The sequence below is a fragment of the Zonotrichia albicollis genome, chromosome 3 (genome assembly GCF_047830755.1).
Source record: "Zonotrichia albicollis isolate bZonAlb1 chromosome 3, bZonAlb1.hap1, whole genome shotgun sequence".
Taxonomy (NCBI): domain Eukaryota; kingdom Metazoa; phylum Chordata; class Aves; order Passeriformes; family Passerellidae; genus Zonotrichia; species Zonotrichia albicollis.
In genome coordinates, this window is record NC_133821.1 from 42,206,608 (window position 1) to 42,230,449 (window position 23,842).

The window sequence follows — 23,842 nt, forward strand, 5'->3', positions numbered from 1 at the left end:
GCTGCAGGTCACTGCACCTCAAAAAATGAAGGTGCATCTGCTCTTTGTCAGAGGTGTCAGTGGTCCCTTGGTGTACCTCGAGGGCACCATCCCTGGGGTGCTGGTGGATGAGAGGCTGGCCATGAGTTCACCACGTGCACTCACAGCTCAGAAACAGCAGTGTCCTGGGCTGCATCCAAAGCAGCACGGCCAGCAGGGAAAGGGACAGTTTTCTGCCCTTCTGCCCTGGTGAGAGCCCACCTGCAGTGCTGCATCCAGCTCTGGGGTCCCCAGCACAAGAAGGACAGGGACCTGTTGGAGATAGTCCATAGGAGGAACAGCAACATGATCAGAGGGATGGAGCACTTCTCCTACAAGGGATGTCTGAGAGAATTTGAATTGTTCAGCCTGGGGAAAGCTTTGGTGTGACCTAATTGTGGCCTTCCAGTACCTGATGGGCACCCACAACAAAGAGGGACAGGGACAAAGAGTATGTAGTTACAGGACAAGGGGGAATGGTTTCAAACCATTCAAACCAGAGGGAAGGTTTAGATGTTGGGCAAGAAATTTATTATTCTAAGGGTGGTGAGGCACTGGAATAGGTTGCCCAGAGAAGCTGTGGATGCCCCACCCCGGGCTGGATGGGGCTGCATGTAACCTGGTGGAGTGGAAGTTGTCCCAGCCCATGGCAGGGGGTTTGGAACTGGATGATCTTCGAGGCTCCTTGCAACCTTACCATTCTGATGTTATGGTTCCATGATCCCGTTCCCACACTGGCTGTGTCCCTCAGCTGGGCCTGGCTGTGCAGGGCATGCACACAGCGTTCCCATCATTTCTGATGCTGGTGGCAGGGCACTACAGGATGGTAAGGAAGTGCCAGGGCCCTCTCACTTCAACCTCTGACCCTCCACAGCCCCTCTCCCCTGTGGCGACAGAGACAAACACACACACACACAAAGGAGCATTTTGTCCTTTTTATAGAAAATGGCAACTGTATAACACATTTACACAACAAGGGACAGGAAAGCCAAGGGAAAGGTGAGCCTTCCCTTGTAGCACACATGGGTAGGGAAGGCAGCTTCGTTGGAAAGGGAGTTGCTGCTTTTCCTCTTGTAACCCACAGTAAAACCTCCTGTCACACAACCAGGAGGCTGAAAAAAACACAATGTCAGAATCACCAAAAAAAGGGAAGAGAGGCAGGGAGAGGGGAAGAAGGCGGGGTGTGGGTACCTCCTCCTCCCTCAGCCTAGCCACGGTGTTGGCTCTTTCTGTGGCTGGGACACAGATGTCTACACTTTAGGGACACACTGGTTGGGGGGATGTGCGTATAGCAGAGAGCAGGGATGGGAGGCTGGCTGGGGCTCTCCTCCCCATTCACAAGTCTACCAGCAGGAGGAGGGTGTGGGATATTACCAGGCACCCTAGGAGGAGAGGAGAGAATCTCTTAGGTGCTTTGGAGACAAGGGCAAGAGAAGGAGTAACACTAATTACCAGCCTTTCACTCTCTTGGAGAGAAAGAGGCTGAAAATGGCTTTCGGCCTTGAGCCAGGGAAGTTACACAGCGTGGGAGGCAGCTGGAGATCCCGGGGGTCTTACAACACACACAGCACGGGGAAGGAGAAGGCACGTAGGCCTGAAGGCATCACACAGCCGAGCGTGGCAGGAACCAGGCCAAGCCTGCGGGAGTGGAACCGTCCCTGGGTGTGCTGTGGCAGTGTGATTTGGCAGGGACAGGTGTGAGCTGTTGTTTCCCCACAGTGCTGAGGTGTCCAGGCCCTCAGTGGAGGATGTGGAGCCATCTCATGGTGTCCCTGCACCCTCTGTGTGCCTCTGCTAGATGAGCATTCGGACCAGAAAGGAGAGAGCAGCTCCTAGGGCCAAACCCAGAGACAGGAAGAATGCCATGACAGCTCCAGCTGTCTCTGCTTCGTGCACAAGCACTTTCCTAGGGAAGAAACAAGTGTCAGATCCACCCTCAGGATGTGTGTCCAGTGCCCTGCTGTTCAGTCTGCAGCAGAGGAACAGCAAGAAGAAATCCCCCTTGGCTCCCAGAGCCACAAGAACTCCAAGTCTCCACACTGTTGGCTCATAAAGTGCATCAGGCAGGCCACCCTGAAGCTCCTGGCACCAGGGACATCCCTCTCTGACCCCTGTGGGGCTCCTTGTGCTGCCTGTGCTGGGCAAGGCTGCTCACCCTTGCTGTGGGTGCTGTGCCATGCTTTGATCCCCTCCAGATCCCCGCTGCACCCAGCCCCTTCTCCTGTGTGACAGGTGGGGAAAATGGAGAGCCCAGACAGCTTCCTCATCCCTAGGATATGGAAGCGCAAGCCTGGGAAATGGGACACTGTGGGTAGTGACAATTCCCTTCTGTGCCTGTGGCCTCTTCTCCAGATGCCAGAGCTGGGCAGAGCTAGAACTCCACAAGTCATTCCAGGACTGGCATCTGGGGGCATAACCAACCCTTCCCTTGTCCCCAGCTCGCACTCACTTTGGCCCGAAGCACATGCAAAGGCTGGCCAGGTAGCCATTGGAGATGGAGAAGAAGATCATGAAGATGATGTACCAGGCGTCATGAGAGAACACAACAGGCAGGTAGTAACGGGGCTGCACGTTGCACAGCATGAAAAGAGGGACAAAGATGACACGGAGGACCACCATCACTGGCAGGAGGCAGCTGTCCATCCCGGGCTGGGAGAAAAACACAGATTGCTGAGCAGCTGAGAACTGCACATTCCCCATCCCATGGCATGCTGGCAGGGCTGTCCCTACTGCACCAGGGCTGTGGAGGAGCCAGAGATGGCAAAGCTGCTGAGAGACTTTCCTGGCCACAACAAATCTCAGCATCACCACCTGCAGTCATAAGTAGGCTCTAGGTCTGGAAGCCCTGTTGCAGGTGACTTGAAGCAGCACTAGAGCCAAAATACTGAGCCAGGCTTGTGGGCAACTGTTAAGCCCCTGCTGGCAATAGTCAGGCAGGCCAGAGAGCTTTGTGCACGCTCATGCAGTGAGCCAGTGTGGCTGAGGTAAAGCCCCTCTGGCGCCTCAGCGCCTGCAAATGACTTTAGCCAGCTCTTCAGCATCCTTTGCCATCCCCTGCAAGCAGGGCAAGATCCAGCAGTCTGAGAAAGGGATTATGCTGGGGCTGTTTTGGAATGTGCTGGGAAAGGCATGGACTGAGTTACAGTCTCCTTAAGTCCTACCAGAGTTCCTGAGCAACTAAGGCTGGGACAAAGAAGGAGGTGCCATCCCCCTGTGTTGTCGCCGCAGCTGGGACTGGGACTAGGCAGCCCCTAGACTGAGACAGACCTCGTCCCCTCAGTGAGGTGCCAGGGTTCACTGGTCTGAGGTGAGAAGCACCACAGCTGCCTTGGGAGCTGCTGGGCTGGCGTGGCCACAGGAAACTCCATGAATACAGGAGGAAACTGAGGTTAGGCCAGCTGCTGTGCCCATGGGGCAAACTGGAGACAGCAGCTGCCTCTCCTGCTTGAGGAGAAAAAGAGTGAGCAGGGCCCCAACCAGGGAAATGTGGCCCAAACCACATGCAGTCAGACTTTCCACACAGCCTTGTTTTGGAAACATCTCCTGCTGGGTCATCCCACCATGGAAGCTGTGGCCTGGACACCAGGCAAGGCGGCTCATGGCCAAGACCGAAAGCAACAAGCAGTGATGGCCAGCGGAGAAGCAGCTCCAGGCCACGGGGAAGGCAGGCCCAGGCAGACCCCATGGGGCATGTGGTCCTGAGGAGCTTCTCCAAACAAACATCCTGAACAATACAGGGGGAAACAGGGGTGGGTGAAAGGGCAGGAAGAGACCCAGACAGGAAAGCCCCTTTCCTTGCCCATCCTGAGGAGATGAGAGCAAGGGGATGTGGCAGGGGACAGTTCTGTGACCCACATGGCATGGCCCTGCCCTGCTCCAGGACAAGGGTCTTTGAAGCAGCTGTGTCCTGTGCCAAGGCCAGAGGTTTTATTTTGGGCTGCCCTGTCTTTCACCCTCTTTCCCTGTCGCCATCCTGTCTCGTCGTTTGCATAGCTGGAATGAAGGTTTGTTTACAGAGAGGCTGAAATGGAGGAGGCACCTTCATCCAAGCCATGTTGAAAGACAGGTGGGAGGACAGAACAACACTGTGGTTCTTGGCTCTGACCCATAAATCTGCGCTTAGAGCTTAAAGCAGGAGTTATCTCTGCACCTCCTTCCTGCTCCAAGGCATGGATGGCAGCCCCAGTGAGAGCTGTGGCTGAAGGACCTAGGGATAGACACTGCCTGGCATTTGCTCTCTGCCCCATACTCACCCATGTGAAGAGGGCAGTGAGACTCCGTCCTGTCCAGTCAAAGACGTTAAAGAGCAGGAAGCAGGAGACAGGAATGAAGTAGAGACCTGAAGAAGGGGATGGTCAGTGAGAATCCAAGTGTGACCCAGTCCCTCATAGCCACTGCACAGAGACTGTCTGTCTTTCAGATCTAGGTCCTACCAGTTTCCCACTAAGGCCTGTAATGGTCTCCCAGCCTGGTTGGTGTCCACATCCAAACCATCATGCACAGTGGTTCCCTCTTCCCTTCCAGCATTCTGTATTGGGTTTGTGTGGCAAGGTTTTGGTAACAGGGTGCGCTACAGGGGTGGCTCCTCAGAGAAGCTGCTGAAAGCACCCCTAGGTCTGACAGAGCTCCAAGACGGACCCACCACTGGCAAAGGCCACAGTGACAGTGGTAGGGCCAATGGGATGACATATTGAAAAGGGGAAAAAAAAATCTCAACATGTGCAATTGTACCCGGAGAGAGAAGTGAGAATATGTGACAGAAACAGCTCCACAGACACCAAGACCAGTGGAAAAGGAGGGGGGGAAGGCGCTCCAGATGTCAGAGCAAAAATTCCCCTAGAGCCTGTGGTGAAGACCATGGTGAGGCAGACTGCCCTCCTGCAGCCCAAGGAGGTGCATAGTGAGTCAATATCCACCTGCTGCTTGTGAACACCACCCTACTCTGAAGCAGGTTTGCCAGCAGGACTTCTGACCCTGCAGGGGACCCACTCTGGAACAGTCTGTTCCTGAAGGACTCTGTCCCATGGAAGGGACCCAGGCTGAAGCAGTTCATGAAAAACTGCATCCCATGGGAAGCACTCACATTGGACTTCAAGGAGGACTGCCTCCCATGAGAGGGTCCCCATGCTGGAGGAGGGGAAGAGTGAGAGGTGTTCTCCCCCTCAGAAGGAAGCAATGGCAGAGGAAATGTGTGAAGAACTGACTGCAACCCTCATTCCCTGTCCTCCTGCACTACTGCAGAGGGAGGAGATAAAGAAATCATAAATGAACTTAAGCCTGGGAAGAAGGGAGGGGTAAGTGGAAGGTGTTTCAAGATTTAGTTTTTATTTCTCATTGTACTACTGTGATTTGACTGATAAATAAGTTAAAAAAATTTTACCCAGTTTGAGTCTGTTTTGCCTGTGACAGTAATTGATGAGTGATCTCCGACTGTCCTTATCTCAACTGACAAGCCTTTTGTCATATTTTATCTCCCATCCAGTTGGAGTGGCTTTGGTGCGCACCTGGCATCCAGACAGGGTTACCCCATCACACATACCTTCAAGCCCCACCTTCTTTTCTCCCATGTACCTTGTTCTCAGTTTTTCCCTACCTCACCCCCATCCCTGGCACACTTACCCCATTTGTTTCCCTCTCCGAGGACAGTGGACACGTTAGCTGTGATGGCAGGAAAGACGCCGATGGTGACAGTGAAGACGAAGCAGACAGACAGAGCCAAGACCCAGAGCTAGGCAGATGAAAGAAAAATGCTGGTACCAAACACAGGGCAAGAGACTAGTGCAGGGCTGGTCTCCTCTCCCCATGCTCTCCTACACCTGTGCCCATCCCAAAAGGAAGGGCAGGATAAACTTGCTGGAAACTCACAGACCTTCTTAAAAATAGCAACGACAGAGGGCTGCTCATCAGGGTTGTGGATAGGGATGATCTTTGAGTTATTCTGCTCCATCCCATTCTCATCTGCAGGGAGAGACACAAGTAGGGCATAGCAGGCCCCAGAAAGCCGAGATCTAATTCAGTCCTTCTATCTCATTCTTTCTTTAAGTTCTTTTTTCTTTTCCTTCTCTCAGCTCCTCACCTTTCTTAATCAGGTCTCTCTTGGTTTCCAGCTCTGCATTGTACACGCGGTACTCTGTCTTGTCCTTCATGTAGTAGTATCGGAAGAAGTCCTGCAGAGAGACAGCAGGGAGGACTCATTCATGCGTGCAGAAAGAAGGCTGCCAGGGGCTGTGTGACAACAGCAGATATGGGCAATATGGGCAGAGTATTCCTTCCAATTATGTCTGATATTGATGCTTTCCTGCTTACCCAGGGACTCAGATACCCCAAGTATACTGGGGTATCTGTGGTGGGAAGTATCCCAGAGTGATCAGGGGAACAGGAGAAGCTGCCCTGACACAAGAAGTGGAGGCTGCTAGTGGGCCATGGTTCTTGTGCTGGGATGTGCAAAGGTCCAACGTCCCCAAGCCCTTCCCTACCAGGACAGCAGTCTCACCATGTGAGGCAGAATTACGTAGGAGATGATTGCCAGCACGATTGTCACACAGGCCGTGGTGAAGTAACCGATGAAGCTCTCGGGTTGCTGGGCACCAACTGAGAGCACAGGAAGGGAGAGGAAAGGAAGATGATGACAGCTGAGAGGAGAAAAGCCCTGCTGCCATCTTCCACACAGCATGACCTCGGCAGATGCTGTGACAGCAGTGGTCTGGGAAGGCCCTGTCACCTGCAAGGCAGGGATTACTCACTGGCAATACTGAAGATCATTGCCAAAGCAGCGAAGGTGCCTGCCAAACCCTGCCCACTCATGATGGGGGCCGTGTAGCTGACAGGCAGGAGCCCTGCCAGCCCAAACAGGCTGCTCTGGAGAATGGCGCCGAAGGCTGCAAAGGGGAAGGATGAGCAGATATGAGAAACCAAAGGCAAGGATGGACTGCACCTCTGCAGGGAGCCAAGGCCCCTGCCCTGTGAGGCAAAGCAAGTCCCCCTCCCCCTTGGCTCTGCACTGTGAGGTTCATGTTTTTCTCCCAGAGGGATCAGCCCTAGCCATGGGGCTGTGTCCCTCTCCTTCCCCCAGTGCTTCACTCACAGTTGATGAAAACAATGCTGATCATGGTAAAGACGAAGAAGGGAAGAGGCTCCATGGGGACTTTCACCATGATCGCAGTGACCAGAAACACCAGCCCAATGGCCACCAGGCTGCCTGAGATGCGGATCTGCTGAGGAATCCTACAAAAGAAGGTCTCAGTGAGGAAAACCCAACCCCCCAAAAACCTGGGGCTTGACCAAGGTGTAACTGTGGGAGTCCCAGCCAAACCCTGAGACAGGAGACCGGTGTTTTGCCTTTGACTTGACTGAGCTGGCTGTAGCTTGGCTCAGTGCTGGGACAGGAGAACAGGCCAGGGCAGGGTGGCCCTATGGGGGCTGGCAGGGGCAAGGACGGAGCAAGACTCACCGCTGGTGGATGAAGGAGTTGAGGCAGGTGAAGAGAAGGAGGGGCACCATGGCACAGAGAGTCATGAAGTTGTCAAACACGGACTGCAGGTAGGAGGGTGGGACAGTCTGGTTCCCGACATGGCTCGTCTCCTCTGGGTCCCCAAGGCGACTGATGAAATACTGCAAAGGAAGGAGCCTGGTGGGGCTGAGATTCTGTGAAGCCTTCCAAGGCCACCCTTATTCTCTGTTCAGACCCATGCCCGTCCCTCCTGCTGCCTCAGTGCCACTCATCACACCCAGGTCACACATGCTGTGCTGTGCTGCCACATCTACACCATGGTCCCTAGACATGACAGGGGACAATTACTGTCATGGACAACAGCAGGAGGGACACCCTCACCTCCCTGGCGGTCATGAAGAAATTCCATGGCAGCAGCGTTCCCAGGCCAAGAATGAAGAAGATCAGCCAAACAGCCTTGTACCTGTGAAGGGAACACAGTGGGGTTTGGAGCAGAAGCTGGGTATTGCTTCTGATTGTCCCTGACCCTGCGGTGGGAGGCATCAGACAATATTTCGTGCCCTGCCCCACAGCCCTTGCTAGCCTGGGCTGCCAGAGATACTGCACGTGTGGCACTGCAGAGGGGCTGTGGGAGGCCCTCCCCAGGAAGCTACAAATGCAGGGAGAGGCTGGCTGCTCCTCAAAATGTGGCATCCAGATACACAGCATCCATAACAAGGCCTGGGAAAGAGTTAGGCTCCCCAGGTGTGTTTACAGGGGACTGTTTACAGTTTACAGCCCATTTGCTGTGAAAAAGCTGAGAAAGAAGGGACAGCTTGGTAGGCCAGTCAGCATGCAGCAGAGGGAGTCTCCCAGATGCTGGGTCCCTCTGGCCGATCACCCCCTGCTATCCTGGATGTGTCCCCACAGCTACATCAGAACCCATCATTACCTATCTTGGGGCCCGTCTCTTGCTGTCATCTTGTGTGGCAAGAGTTAGCACAGGTCCCAGCAAGTCTTATGGCTGCTCTCCGTCTGGAAAACAAACAGAAGATTTTACGGGAAAGTGAGCGACACATGCCAGGCAGGGGAAGCACTGGTTTTAACCCCAACCCATGCTGCCAGTAAGTGTTCCACAGTACTAGGAGCCAAACACCAATGCAGAAAATGACGAGAGGACAGCGCAGGAGCTTTGTAAACCTGCAGCTCAGAGTCCTTAAGCCAAGAGGCTGTGGCACACAGCCTTATTCTGCTGGCCGGGCACAGTAAGCCTTCCCTCCAAAAGGAAACTGCTTTCCCGAGATACCAGGCTGCTCATGCTGGCTGCCCAGCTGCTTGCAGCAGGTTCTTAAGGGATTTGTGAGCCTGCAGCTCTCTGTCCCCAATCCTGGGGCTGTGAGCGAAGCGTATGCGCAGTGGGCTGTGTCCGCCCACCCTGCTCGCCCCAGCTCCTTACAACGCCCGGGGCTCGGTGCCACGAAACACACATTTAATTCAGCAGCCTCTCCGGCCAGAACCAGCAAATCTCCCATTTTCAATTCCACCTCCCTGGGGCTCTCACAGCCCTTTCCTGGGTCACCTTGAAAAGCCAAGGGCGTCCCCGGCACTGCTGTCGCCTCCCGGGCACCCACCGCTCCTTCTTCCCCGTCACCACCTGCCCAGGCGCTGCACCGCTCCGAGAGCCCCAGAGACGCGGCTCCCAGAGCCCAGAGAAGGGACTTTCCCTCCCCGGTGACCCCCTTTTCCCGGCGCAGTGGGATTAGCCGCCAGGAGGAACCGCGGGCCTGCCTTGTCCTTTTCCAGTCGGGACGGCGCAGCATGGGCTGCTCCGGCACTTGTCCCAGCGCTTCACCTGCAGCGGGGCTGCCGGCGCCGTGTCCCCGGCCCGCCCGGGACATGCCCCGCCGATGCCTGCTCCGACGCCGCCCGCAGCATCCCTGCCCGCGCCCTGCCAGGTAGGGCGGAGGAGGGGGAGGAGGACGAGCAGGAAGAGGCAGGCAGCAGCATGCTGGGATCTGTAGTCCCTGCCAGCCCCGGCTCGCACTGGAGGCAGCGCAGCCCGTCCCTGGCGCAGGTACCCGTGGGCTTCTGGGCAGAGCTCGCCTCCTCCTCCGGTAGGACCCTGCTGGCTGGGGAACCTGAGCTACCATGGAGCCGAAACATAGCCGGTGGGATGTGGAGAGGGATTTTAGAAGCTCCTTGGGCCGCCTGGGAAAGACAGAGCCGGACAACAGTATGTCCGCAAAGGATCGAGGGCTCTGCCAGCCCGGCAGGTGCCACCCTGTTGATGTCGGAGCCATCTGCAGCACCGCTCCCCTGCCTTCCCACACAGACAGCTCGGGGGCATGACAGCTCCTGCCTTGCCCTTGTGAGCCAACCGGGCTTCCAGAGAAAACATCCCAAAATCCCCTCCTGGCAGCCTGCCAGTGCCTCTGCGGGAGGAGACATCCTCACTCGGGATTAGCAGAGGGATCTGCAAACACAACTGCAATCCCCTCGCACACAGAAACCTCACCGGGGCCATTGCTAGTCTCCGAGCAAACAGATCTCAACCCAAAATAGGCAAGAGAAACTCAGCTTCCCCCATGGGTCCCCAGCAGGCCCCAACATGCTTCCCTTGCCAGCCAAGCCGCTGATCCCCCTTCCAGCCCCCACCAGGTCACACTGCTGTCCCTAGAAATAAAGGCAGGGACTGACGCCATAGACATACCTGGGAGAGAGGACAGAGCCAGGGTGAGCCCTGTGTTCGGAGTATTTGAAGGCAGTGTGTCCCCTGCTTCCACACCCCCTGCCCTTGCGGGCAAGCGGCAGGCCTGGCTCCAGTCACGGGGGCCGGAGCCCCGCGGGTTCAGTGGCACTCGCGGAGGAGGAGAAGAGGTATCGGGTACCAGAGCTGGCACACCGCCCAGGTCCTGCTGCCCAACCATCCAGGGAGGGGAGGAACACAAGGGCGCTGAGGGGGAGATGACAGGAGCCGGGGGTGCTGGGGAGGAGGCAGTAGGGAGTAGGACTCTGGGGGTGCTGGGGCAGGGCGCTCCACCATGCTGCTTTCCCACCACCTCCTGCTTCCGTCTGGAGCGTGCCCACATCCCTGTGTCAGGAGCCCAGCCTCCTTGGCAGCCCTGCAGTCTCCTGCCCTGCTCTGTTTGTTTTCTGTCTCACTTTCCTAAATGCCTCCTCTAATTTTTTCCACAAAGAGACAGTGCCTGCCAAGGGCAGCAGTCATTACAGCAGGAAACACTTCCAGCTGCTGGCTGTTACAAAGAACCCTACAACAAACAGAAATGTTACATAACCAACACCAGCAACAGGTGACAACCCGGCTCCCACTTGGGGAGAGCTGCCCATGGGATGTGGAACAGATGCCACTCTTCCAGCTGGCACAGCACAGCTCCAACTGCCCCCTGCAGGAGTCTGCTGGTGTTTAGCCCAGCCACCAGCTTGGTGGCTGCGCATCCTGAGGGACACAGAAAAGGAGGAGAAATGTGGGGCCTTGGCCTAAGGACATCCCTTTTCTTCCTGGGCATAGAGCAGTCTGTCTTACCCCATGGAAGTGATGTCTAAGCAGAAGAAGCAAGATCACAAAGAGTGGGCTTAACAAACCATAAGCTAGAACATTTGAGCAGGTACAAACGGGAGATGGCACAATTTTAATTGCCCATTTGTGACACACAAAGACTGTGACAGACGCTGAGTGACGCCCTCAGTGGCCATGTGCAGCCCCATTGGCAGCCAAGCCCAGGGAGCTGACAGCAGGGCCAGCTGTCACCAAAACTGCATAACCTCTGCAGAAAAACCCGCACTGCAGGACAGCCACACCTGCAGGCAGGCATTTGTCACCTGGCATTGGACACTTCCGTACCTCTCCTTTTCCCCACATCACCTTTTCCTGCTGCCTTCATCAAGGGTAAGCATGGTGCATGCTCAGTTTCCCACTTGAGCAATTCCCTCGTGCCATGTAGGCATGCTATGACACCATGGAATTGTACCCAGAAACACCACATTTTTAAAGAAAAGCCATTTACACCACACCAAGTGTAGAAGTGTCCTGGCAGTCCATAGCCAAGGGGTTTCCAGCAGATTCACCAGCAAGCACCTCGTGTCCTACTGGCACCATTTGTCAGGGGATCATTTTGCAGGGATAATGTCAGTACTTCCTCCAAGCACGGCCAAGATGGGACAGGACCAGTTGCCTCACCAGTCTTTCACCCCATCCCCTATGTCCGCTCGCCCACTGGGTTACACCAGAGTTCTCCTGGCAGGAAGGCTGATCCAGGGGCCCCTCCAGGTTTATCTGCAGGCACAGAACAAGCCCAGCGCAGGTATGCAGGTCACATGAAACCTTGGTGGCCATGACTCAGCTGAAGATAGGAAACACTTACGAGACGGCCCCGTTTCATGAGATTTCATATGCGTGCCTGAACTCTGACCACACTGCTTGGGGATCCTCCTTCCTTGTGCTGGGCTGCAGGCAACTCCACCTTCAGGACACATGCTTGTATTTCACAAGACAGATGAGTGTGTGCAGTTGCACAGCACTGCTGTGGGGCTGAGATGAAAACAAGCTCTCCCAAAGCAAGGGTAGGCAGGTGCCTTGAGCCAAAGCAGAGGCTGGTCCAGCTCAAAGGCTGTCTCCATCAGAGTGCAAAAGCAGATGCTAGGAAAGAGTAAATGTGGCATGAGTGTGGACTAACTGTCCAACTGTTTCCCCAGCCTCGGAGCTGGGAGATTATGTTAATGTGTTTTGTAGCCATGGTGGGTTTCACTTCTGTGAAATCCTGCTTCCCCCTTCAGCTCAGGAGCTCCTGAGAGAGGGCAGCAGCTCTCCCCACATGCAGGGCCTCACCAGGGCTCCCTTGCCTTCAACATCAAAGGGTGGATGAACACTGGAGTGGCTGCTTTACAGACCTGGATTGTATCCACCCAATAGCACATTTTTCAAACAGAAATTCTAGCTCACTTAGTCATTCAGGCATGGCTCCATGCCTTTAGTCCTCCTTGTTGCTTTTCTCCAAATCTTCCCTGGCTCCTCTCGATCCTTACAGAGATGCTGGTGCTGGGGGCACATAGGGACTGTGTGGGGGTGATACACCAATTTGAAGAGTGGCACAAAGCTTTCCTGCTTTGTTTCTGCTTTGTAACTGGGAAAGATGATTCAGTGTGTTTTCATACACACTGAGTTATCTGAAATCGCCCTAGGCCTTGCTGTGGCCGGCTCATGGCTGGCTTAGTGTATAATCTTGTTTGTGTATTTGGGGCTTCTTCCCTCCCCTCCTTGTCTATCACTTGATATTTATCTAAACTGAATTTCAGTTGCCTGGTGTAATGGTTGTCAGCGCTCCTCCTAGCTGGCACTTGTCCCCATGAACCTGAGTAATCCAATCACCTCAGCAAAGCCCTGTCATCTCATTGCTCATTCTCTTTTCCAGGTCACTCAAAAATATGTTGAAAAAACATCTGACCAATGCAAAGATCTCCTTTTTCTGGAAAAACTGACTGCTGACTCCTACACTCTCTTTCCTGTTTTCGTACTAATTTTGGAGCAGAGTGAGGACTTTCCCTCTTGACCAGCAAGTTCCCTTAAGAACTAGGCTGAAAGCCGGAATTTTTTGGAGGAAGCAGCGTGGGCACTCTGAGCCCAGACTCCCTAAGAAGTGCTGCTCCAGTCCTGGGTGCCTCCCCACCTGTCCCTGCACAGACACCCAGGACATGCAGCAGATTCAGCAGTTGGCTTTCCCTGAACTTCCTTCAGCCCTTCTTAGAAAATAACGTCATATCTTTCCCTCCTCCCAGTCCCTGGGGCTGGAGCAGTTGCAAATGAATGACCAGGGGCCACAGTCACAACCAGCCACATCACCCTCCCTTTCCTTCTGGGGAACATTGCCTGACCCAAGACACTTGTTGCTGTTTACCTTTGCTTTCTAACCTTTCCCCTGCTCTGAGGAGCTCCCCAAAGAAAGGTGGAAGAAACTGTTCAGGCTCTTGCAGAGCTAACAGTGAGGTAAAAGCTTCATCTGTCTTTTCTGCTATGGCCTCTCTTCCTCTGGTCCCTCATCCATCCAATATCCTGCAGCAGGTTTCCTCGTCCTGGAGTGCTTTTTGGCTGTTCCCATCAGCAAGTTGATAGCACTTCCTCTTCTTCTTGTCCTCTCTGCCTCTCAGTAAACAGCCTTGTGATGCCATCTGCTCTTCCAGCCCTACGCCGTGCCTGCGTCCTGAGAGACAGCTTAGCAGGGGAGCAGGAGGGAGCAGGTATTTCTGCTTTCTCCCTTGATTTGCTGTCTGCAGACGAAGTTCTCTGCTTTGCCAGGGCTTGGGCAGCAGAAAAAAAACCTCTTACCAGGTGGTCTGTGCAGCACCCTCACCCCACACAATGAGGGTCCCTGGGCAATGTTTCTGACCCATTTTATCTCGCTCCCTTCGCTCCTCCATGGACAAAAGAAGAGGCACCTCTAAACCCCCCTGCCTTTGGGCTTGCTGCACTAGCAGCAATCACAAACTCCTCACCAAGCAGCAGCTGTGGATTCTGACCCTGCTCCCAGCACTAGCTGTTATCTCAGATGCCGGGTGGCGCAGGGGGAGCATTCAGCCCTGGTGTGTTTTGAACTTGTAGACCAACCAGGCTGAAGTTCCTTATCTGGAGAGTTCAAGGAGCCCTGAGAGGCTCCCTGGGGGCCCTTGCTCCAAGCAGGTAAAGTGATCCGGCTGGGCAGTAAATTCCTCAGCAACTCCAGCACTCTCCCTGAAGGGCTTCCCAGCCGGTAGAGGGCAGAGGACAGTGACAGGGAAGAGCCAGTCTTAAAACTACCCCAGTTGGCACAGCTGGCACTATCCCAGCTGTCTGACTATCCCTGTCAGACCATTATTGAGTCCCAGGAAGTCCTGAATATCCACCTCTTCAGCAGGGCAGCTGAGAGGGTTCCCAGCTGTGACTAATACTGGTCAAACCCCATCGATGGCAGCCCCAGGATGAACCCACACACCTCTCTCCTCAGCACACAGTGAGTGCCCAAGCCCTGGTGCAATCTGGTCCCTGGCCAGAGAAATCCCCCCAAGGAGCAGAGATGGACAAACGCTGCAGAGGGACATGGCAATGTCACCACAACAAGCTTACCAGAAGGGCAGGGCGGTCCCAGCCCCTTGCTCCTTGTCACTTCAAGCCACAGGACGATGCAGGGACAATGCAGCCTTGGCAGAGGTAGGAAAAGCACCACAAATATTTGAGGTGTTGCCTGCTCCAGGGCCGGCAGTTTGGGGATGCGGGAGGAGATACAAGCGCCTGGGGAAGGGCAGGAGCAGGGGACAACGTCATTTATGAGCAGGCGTCAGCAGAGGAGAGATAAGGTGATCTCAGGAAACTGTTTGCAGAGACAGGATTCTTCCAAGAAGCTGGTTTCTCTGATGGCACCTGCTCAGGCTGCTCTCCCCAGGGAAAGGACTGTGCCCTCCAAGCCACAAGCCCAACCTGCTTCTTGGGAGGCTGTGGAAGGAGACACGTTTTTCCAGGGCTAGGTTCAGCCTCTATTTGTGGAAATTTAGAAAAAAAAGACCCTTTCTCCCAAGGGCAGAGGGAGGGATTTGCTCAGGGCTTCACTCAGTGCAGCTGCAGAGGCTTCCAAGCCCAGGCAGAAACCATCTCCAGCACCTGGATGGTGCTTCCAGGCAGCTTTCAGCACCTCCAGGAGCTGCAAGGAGTGGGAAGGGGCACAGAGTGACTCACTATGGGCATGCACAGCTCACCAAGCTCATGACACCTGGCCGTGGCTTCTTGAGGGACCACCAGGGGTTTGGGGGGAGCCTGGGGATGCCTTGCCCCAGACCTTCAGCCTCATCCAGCAATCCTCTGCAGCCAATAGACCCTCACAGCCCACGTCTGCAGGGCTGGTCCGAGTCCCCAGGGATGCCAGGCTCGCCAATGGAGCTGCTGATTGGGGGCCATAGGGGAAGGGAAGTGCTGGAGGAAGGGGTACTTCCCTCCAATCGATCTGGGGGCTGCAGCAGGAAGAAGCACAATGGCAGGAAACCACGTTTCCGCTTCCAAATGGAGAAAACCTTACAGGGCACCTGGGGAGAACCACCAGATATCATTAATGTAAAATTCATCTGGGGGCACAAGGAGCAGCCAGAGGCAGCCCTGAGCTGGAGCGGGTCCTCCTTGCATGGAGGAGCCTGGGTCCTGATGCAGTAGTGGCACAGGCTACCACATGCCAGGACAGCCATGCACAGAGGACAATCCCAACCATGCACAACACCAGGCACAGTTATGGCTCTTGCCGGCCCTCAGGCAGGTCCTTATTTCCACCCAGTCAGGTGGGAGGAGGGATGCTCCCTGGTGGGTTGGGACAGCACTTAGGTAAGACCCCTTGGGATGTGGCTGCCAGAAGCACCTCTTTTGCATTAGCAGCTTTCCCTCTCCCTGCTTTCATGCTTGCTCAAGAGGAATCCCTGTCTCTGTCTGCACCATAGTATCTTGGTTGGCCACACCTTGGGCAGCAGCTAAAGCAGGTCAGAGGGGTGGGTTGAGCCTACAGGACCATGTCCCACTTCCCCCTCCTGTCTGCAGCTGAGGGGAACAAAGGTGAGACACAGAAAGAGGAGCACACAGCAAAACAGGCTGAGAGCAAAACAGCTCTTAGGCAGACAAGTCTGAAGATAAGCACTCACTGAATGTGTGGGAGGAAACCCAGTGGATAGAATCCCACAGCTGAGGAATGAAAGAGGGGTGAGATGAATTTTTCAATAGCCTGCCATCTCCTGGGCTCGGTAGGGCCATGTCTACCAACAACACATGGCTACCCCAAGGTCACCACTTGGGGAGCAGAACCAGAGGGAAAGAGCAGGACTGCAGGAGGCCACCTGCCACTGGCAGCCCTAGGGTGCTGGGATGTAGAGTGGAGATGATTCCCCCTTCATTGCTTCATGTTGCTGGCTACAGGACTGAGCTCAGAGATGGGAGACCCAGGAAGGAGTCAGGTCAGGAAAAACATAAGGGAGCTGAGCATGGAGAAGCCTGCAGAGAGGGTCTGGAGGAGAAGGATGGGGACAGCTTACATTCTGTTTGAGAGGTACTCAAAACAGTCCTGCTGTGAGGGGCAAGGCAGAAGGGGCTTGGAGGGCTCAACTCAACCACTCTCCCACCCCAAATGCCATCCTGTACTTTACAGGAACTGCTTTCCCCAAGGAGAATCTGAGTCCTCACTCTCTTGTCCCCAAAACAGAGATGCTTCTAGAAGAGCAGGAAAAGCCAGCAGCCAACCAGCAGCGAGAGCACCTGCCTGCAGCAACCCCCTGCCCACTGCCACCCCCTGCACCCCAGGGCACCTCCACCTCCCAGGACAGAGCTGTCCTTCCAGCTCTGGCTCCTTCCTCGATGGAGCCAGATTCAAAGGCGCAGCACTGGCAGGACCCTCAGCAGGCAAGAGCTGCCCAAACCCAGTGCGAGCTGCTGAGCTGCTGCCCCCCAAGAAGGTGGGAGGGCATCCCCAGGGCTGGGCAAAGTGAACCTTACTGTTGTACCTGGAGAGCCCAGCAGAAGGCTGCGAGTCCTGTTTGGGGTACTGGCCCAGGAGCAGAGATCATTTTGCTCCCCCTCAGTTTTTTGGAGGCTGGTCTGGGCTGCACAGCTGTTTCCAATTTAGTGGAGGACAGAGAAACGAAACCAGAGCCAGAACAACACAATCTTCCCTTGGTGTCACTGTCTCCCCAGCTTCCAAAATTCAGAGAGGAAATTCCTCCCCACTGAGCAGCAGCCCCCTTGGCAGAGGATGGGACAGACGTGCAGGAGCCAACCACCACTGGCCTGTGGTGAGTCGAGGCTGGCACTGTCCTCTGCATGTCCCAGTGGCCAGGACAGAAATACATGGGCTATTTTGGGTCCCCACAGACCAAAGGGGCCTTTTGCTTGCAGGCCAGCTCAGAAGAGGGGCCCTGGCTGACCGCTGCTTTTGGCATTAAATGTCTCAGTCCTACTGAGAAAGAGGATGGTGAGCACAGAAGCAGCTTTTGGGACTTGTCAGGGTCCTGTGCAGTCTGTCTGTCAGCCACCTGTCCTGCCAAGATCCTGCTCACTGCCCAGACAGCCACAGCATCTTACAAATCCCGAAATAGATGCTAAATGCAGCTATTTCACACTGGCTCTACTCCAAGAGACAGGGAGTGTCTAACACGCCCTCACCTCAAAAACCTCCTTTGTGCCAGCCAAGGGGCACCCCACAATCCCCACAAACAAAAGGAGAAGGGATGGATGCCCCATGTGGGTCTGCTTGTGCCAAATCCACTCAGTTCCAAAGCTGCAGCCATTTCCAAAGAGTGGGGTAAGGTCGTCCCCACAAGTCCCAGGAGATGAAGGGACTAGAGGAGCCACACACACCTGCACATTTCCCAGCAGGGAAGATGCTGCCTGCTGAGAGCTGGGTTTTCATATCCCTGTTCTGTGGCAGACACAACAGAGCTGTGAGTGCAACACACGATCTGTGGAGCGAGGAGCGGAAAGCCAAGGAGGCAGCGATGTGGTGGGAGCAAAGGAGTTGGAGCAAACAGCCAGGGCAGGAGCACCATCTCCAGCACCCTCTTCCCTGAATAACTCAGCTTCCCCAAACAGCCTGGCAGGATTGAGGAACCAAAGCAAGACTTGAGGCAGACACCTCCTTCGGAACAAATAAGTCAGAGCCCAAACCTCCCACCCTTGGCACTGGCCTTGGCTAAACAGCGGCAAACAGGAAAATCTTTATGCAAGTAGGATCAGGCGGGGAGAGCAAACAGGAGGTGGGGACTGCTGTGTCTGCCCAAATGCCATAAAACAGAATCTCACACATAACCAACAATAATAAGCCCAGCCACAAGCTGGGAAAGAGCAAGTCACATCCCCTCCAAATCCCAGCCTGTGCTGCTACGTCAGTGCAAACAGCCACCGCCCAGTGTGCCACAGCCATTGTATCGCAGCCTGTCTGGCACCCTGGGCATCCTCAGGATGTCTCAAGGAAGCACAAAAATCTCTGCATGAGAGCCACTGAGTGCTCTGCTCTTGTGGAAATGCCACTTTGCAGCCACTGGCATTGGCTGGCAAGCTCCAGAAGCCTCTGAGCCTCCCCAGATTAATGTGGGCAGCAGAGGAGATGAAGGCGGCTCTAGACACCCTGCCGGGAGTCCCAAGGTTCCAGCAGCCTCCACTGGGGTGAGCTGGCCGTCTGGCAAGGTGTCAGGGCATGCCTGGGTGGATGCTGAGGTACCTCCACAGTGATGCCAGGTGACAGGGAGCCCAGTGCCTGAGCCTTGCTGGAGCAGTCCCTCTGACACCCTGCATCCCCTTCACAGCCACAGGGAAGGAAGGGAGGCTCAGCACACTTGTGTGCTGAGGATCAATTGCCAGGCTATTTACTGATGCTGAGTTTTGTTTCTGGTCAAAGGCTCCGCTTTTGGAGCAAACCCAGCTGCAGAGACCAGGCAGGGGGAGTGCAGTGCTCTTCTGCATCTTCCTCATCCCCCTGCAAGGCACGGATTCGGATTCTGACCCACACCACGTGGGCACCCCACAGCTGCTGCCTCCAGCCCTATTCAGAAACATGCTAGCAGATCAGCGTCCTGACGTGGTTCACCACACAAACATGCCAGCCTTGTGTGTGTTGCCACGAGGAGAGGGTGTGAAGATGGGAAGAAGAAGCTGCAGGGTAGGGTGGATCACTCCATAATAGCTTGGCTGTGTTGCTGTTGGTCTGCATCCTCCTGTGGTTAATGGATAACACTCCTGTGCTCTTGCCAGGACTCCATGAAGACCCACCCAACCTCAGCCACAGCCCAACACCTACAGACCCTGATGGGATGAAAGCACCATGCACTGTGTGCTTCTTGCAGCAGTGGTCTTCTTGTGGGGGCTGAAGTCCAGTCCAGAGCAAGTATCATCAGGGAAATGAGAGTACAGTGCTAAGGGAGGATAAAAAATTCAATTGCCTCCAACTTGGTCCTGAGGCCAGAAAATTACACAGCCTGTCACAGGCAAAGCAGGCAAGACAGATAAGGCTGGCATCTCCTTCAACCCTGAGCCTCGGGCAGGACTGAGAAGCCAGATCTGCCACCAGACCCTCCTTCCTCCCTGGCCGTTCTCCAGGAGTTATCCCCAAGCTTAAAACAGGGGTGTTTCTCTCATGAAGGGTTTACTATGGCCATGCACAAAAACTCCAGTGAAACTCCAAAGCGCTCATGGGCTAGAGCCAGGTGAACAGGCCCTCAGCCACAGGTGTAACTGTGTCTATAGCTGGAGGTGCTGGGCAAAATGAACCAGGCAGGGATGAGAACCATGCTTGGAGCCACAGCTTGGGCAGCAGAGGAGACACCAAGCAGGGCAACCCAGGCAGGAACCCTTCTTTCCAGCAGCTTTGCAGGAGGCTGGAGCCACTTCAGTGCCAGTCTGAGGCTACAGATAACATTCAGGTGGATGGATGGCTTGCCCTTGGCACAGCACAGCTGATGACACAGTCCTGCTGCCCTGACTGAACCTCAGTACCAGGCTAGAGCAGGCTGGCATAACCCTCCAGTCCCACTGCTGCTGCCCACCCAGTCACGTCCCTCCGAGCCCTGCTCTTCACCTCCTCCCTCTGCACCTTCCTGGTCTGCTCACTCCAGGAATTTCCAGCTGGAAATTTCACAGCGAGGTGCCTTCCTATCAGACTAGTCCTAAAGGAAATGAACTAAAGCAAGTCTCGCTGGCAGTCGTGTGATGGGAAGAAGCAAGCGGGCTCTGCGGAAATGTGCCTGACTTCCTACTGACAGCTTCTGCACGAGCCACGGGCAGGCAGTGGGCCTCTGCTCCCTTTTGGCCCCAGGGAAAGTCGGTCTGCTGGAGACGCAGCCTGACTGTGCTCTCCCACGGCTTAACCAAGAGGCTGAAAGAGAGCCTTGAGCACGGCACCCAGAATGCCAGGCTCACCAATCTGAGTCACAGCTAGTGCCTGACAGCCACACACACAGAGCTTTGAGCCTGCCCTTTCTTGAGGAATGGCAAAACCAGGAAAAAGCCTGCTCCAAGCCAGAGCAGGACCAAAATGTCACAACAGGGACATTTCTCAGACCATTGCCATCAGCAACGAAATTACAAAGAACATACTAGTGTTATTCCTACGCAACAGCTTCCCTTGTATTACGGGAACAACAATCCTCAGATGCATTCCTCATGCAGCATCACAGCTCCTCTCTCACACAGGGACCCCAGAGCCCATGTACAGCCTCCCCCCACTCCCCAGCTAGGTCCACGGAATCTGGAGTGGAAGATGGAATGGAAGATGTGTTGCGGCCTCAGCTGGGGAACTGAGTCCCTCCAGACCACACACCCTGCTGTAACCAAACCCATCCAAGCTCTGCCCCTACTCTGCACACTTCTTTCCCCATCTCACGTCTTGCACACTCTTAACCTAAGAAGAAATTAGTCTCTATAGCGCTGCTTAATCAAAGATAGCTGTGTGGTGAGTAAAACCCTGACTCCTGCCCAGCTCATGCCTGTAGCTCATTTTGCATAGTGCTTTGGGCCTCAGTTTGTTGGCAGCTGAGCACAAGTCAGCATGGAGATGAGACACTGAGAGCTGGCAGTCCTGCAGCCCCAAGCAGTGCTGGGCTGGGAGGGGTCTCAGGCCAGAGCTCAGTGCTGGGAAGGCTCAGGAATGTAAGCAAGCTTTACACTGTGGGGTCAGTATGGAGCTGGCAAGGACCACAAGCAAACAGAATTCCCTGGATGAGAGCGGGCGTTGGCAGCTTCCGTAACATTTGCCAAGGGCCTGGATGTTGTACTGAACAAAAACAACCAAGATCTTCACGTGTCCCATGGAAACCACCAGAAGCTGTTTGCTGGCTTCCTATAGCCAGTGGCTGGTGCTTTCCCATTTGGACAGGACACACAGGTGATCCTGGTCTCCCTCTTTCCCAATGGGCTGGTCCCTAAGCCGTGCCTCTGCCAGGAGAACTGGGAATGAAGCTGGAAGCTGGGCAGTGAAGAAGGTGCAGAATGGGAGTGGGTGAACGCGTGCCTTGTCCTCCGCACCCTGGCTTACCCCCATACCACAACAAAGAGTAAGACAGGTCAGGCCAGGGCGACAACAAAGCCCATGGCTCATCTTTAAAGAGGAAGAGGCTCATTAACACCTCCCAGCCCAAGATAATGAGAGCAGCGATGCCATGCTGGGCAATTGATGCCAGTAGTTAATTATGCAGCTTGGTGAGGAGAAGAGGACCAACTGCAGGACGGAGGTACCATACTGTCCTGTGTGCTGGTGCCACATCTGCTGGTTTAAGCTGAAGCTAATTTCTTCAGCCTCCTCACTCCAGGTATCTGGTACAGCCTCTACCTCTTGTCTGCACCAGTTGTGAAGGGACGAGTCATCCTGCAAAGCATCTTTTGGGGCTGCTGTTAGAGCCCTTGGTGCTGAGAAGAAAGTGCCTTTGCTCCTTGAAAAGCTTTTTGGTGAGCCAAGAGCAAGCCTACCTGTCTTTTCCAGGAGCAAAGAACAATGGCAGGAGCAGGAGTGCTTTGGGGGGCATATGTGTGGTGTCAGCACTGGACTGACACCATCAATGGCCCATGAGCTGCACAAAGACAACCAGTGAACCCAAGGGAAAAGCATCCCTGCACAGTCACATCCTGAGACAGCTTTGTAGAGAAGGCAGGCTCGAGGGAGCCTGAGGCTGTCCAGCAGCTTGCAGGTGCTGGTGAGTGGGAACAATGTCACCAAGCCGGGATGCAGTGCAAAAGGGGAGTGGGATTTCCCATGTCGGCACTCACACAAGTCCCTCAACTGTGTCTGCTCACAACAGGCAACTGAGGGGCCATTGGGTTGTTTTCTGTTTCGGAGCAGTCGGGAAGTGCATCCAGCTGTGGCCAACAGCTGCACAAATTCCTCCTGCAGCCCCTAGCCCTGGGATCAAGGACACAGGCTTTACTTGTCTGCGATTCCACAGCTCAAGGGCTTAGCTGCTGCTGCCTTCCCACACAGTCTGCAATTCCACAGCCCATTCCCGAGAGGCAGATGGGAGCGCTGCTGAGTACAGGCAGGGACTGTGTTGGTCTGGCACTATTAGCATCTAGCAGGGGTGTGAGCCTCAGATTTAACTACAGAGGTGAGGAGGAGGACAGCACAAAAGGGCTCCACAGGAGCTCTTGGCACTTCTGCCTGGACCCGCTCTCCATTAACGCTGACGGTTTACTCAGGAATAGAAAGAAACACTCACTAAAATCATCCCACAGCCAACAGGCAGGATTTTCTTGAGCAGGACGTGGGGCAACCCCGACCCAGCAGTTTTTCTGCCAGCCAAGAGGGCTCTGCCCCACTTCTCGCACAGCAGCACATGGCACAGTGCCCACGCACCTGCCAGCGGGTCCCCCCCACACCCGCGGCTGAGGCAGGCTGGCAGACACTGCCGTGCACACGCACCCCCCGGCACGGATGTGCACCTCTGCAGCCGCAGGACCGCGGCACAATCCCCTCGGTGCAGTCCTGCATCCCAGGTGTCAGAGCATCACTGCGCTCCGCATCCCCAGATCCACGTGCCGGCCGCTCCGCATTCCCAAAATGACATGCTCTCCCCGCGGCAGTGACTGCGAGAGGGGATTTGTAGTTGCCGTGCAAGGTGGCCAGGAAGGACCCTCCCCGAAAAGCAGCATCTACGCATCGCACACCCCTCGCCCGGTCCCCCAAGCCGCGACTCGCACGCCGCCTCTCCGCACGCTGCGTCCTGAGTCCTGCGCTCGGGGAATCCCCCGGCTCCCTCTGAAGGTTGCCCACGCATAAGGCAGCTCTGAAACGCCGCCAGGAGCCTCGCAGGGAGCCGGGCTGGGTGGCCAAAAGCTCGGCGACTTTGACCCAGTACCTTGAACGGGAGCGCGCACCGCTGCCTGCCTCCGCTTCTGTGCCCGGCGCGGATGGAAACCCGCAGCCTCCGAACCGCGCTCTAAACTCCGCCTTCAGCGCCACGCGGTTCCCGCGTGGGAGAGGCGGCGGGTTTTCCCGCTTCCCGCCCGCTCCCCGTTCCCCTGGCCCCCGGGAGAAGAGGGCTGAGAGGAGCCGCTCTCCCCCGCGGCAGCCGTGCGCCCCTCGGGGCGAACCCACCTGCGCCGCGCTCCCCGCGCCGCCCGGCGCTCCGCCGCCGTCCCCGAGCGCGGCCCGCCCGCCCTGGCTCCCCCCATTTCCGCGCCTCCCATCTCCACCCCCTGCACTGGCGGGAAACCCTCCGGGCCGCCCCGCTGCTCCTCGGGGAGGGAGCGCAAAGCAAGCGCCCTCTAACTCCCGAGCCGCACCCAGCACCGCGCTTGTCTCAATGCCCGTGCGTTAGTCGATATTACAGCTCTAAAGGGAGCCACGCATTAAATTACGGCTCTAAATGGACTGTGAACTGGCCTCCAGTTCCTCACTTGTG

At 55.5% G+C, this 23,842-nt stretch overlaps 1 protein-coding gene across 6 annotated transcripts; it reads right to left on the reverse strand.

The window, feature by feature from the left end:
* Positions 1-938: 938 nt before the first annotated feature.
* SLC29A1 (solute carrier family 29 member 1 (Augustine blood group)) lies at positions 939-23,612 on the reverse strand. 6 transcript variants are annotated; one of them, XM_074538634.1, is made up of 13 exons: positions 23,536-23,612; positions 8,400-8,482; positions 7,850-7,931; positions 7,469-7,629; positions 7,103-7,242; positions 6,762-6,896; positions 6,512-6,609; positions 6,095-6,185; positions 5,888-5,976; positions 5,638-5,746; positions 4,272-4,357; positions 2,468-2,667; positions 939-1,924 (listed from the first exon to the last, which is right to left on the reverse strand). In XM_074538634.1, the coding sequence occupies exons 2-13, from the start codon at positions 8,426-8,428 to the stop codon at positions 1,813-1,815; spliced, it is 1,332 nt and encodes a 443-aa protein (XP_074394735.1). In that variant the 5' UTR covers positions 8,429-8,482; positions 23,536-23,612; the 3' UTR covers positions 939-1,812. The 6 variants fall into 6 exon arrangements, with proteins under 6 accessions (XP_074394735.1, XP_074394737.1, XP_005489745.1 ...); XM_074538636.1 differs by lacking the exon at positions 23,536-23,612 and adding an exon at positions 23,297-23,502; XM_005489688.3 differs by lacking the exon at positions 23,536-23,612 and adding an exon at positions 14,562-14,711.
* Between the last annotated feature and the right edge of the window lie 230 nt (positions 23,613-23,842).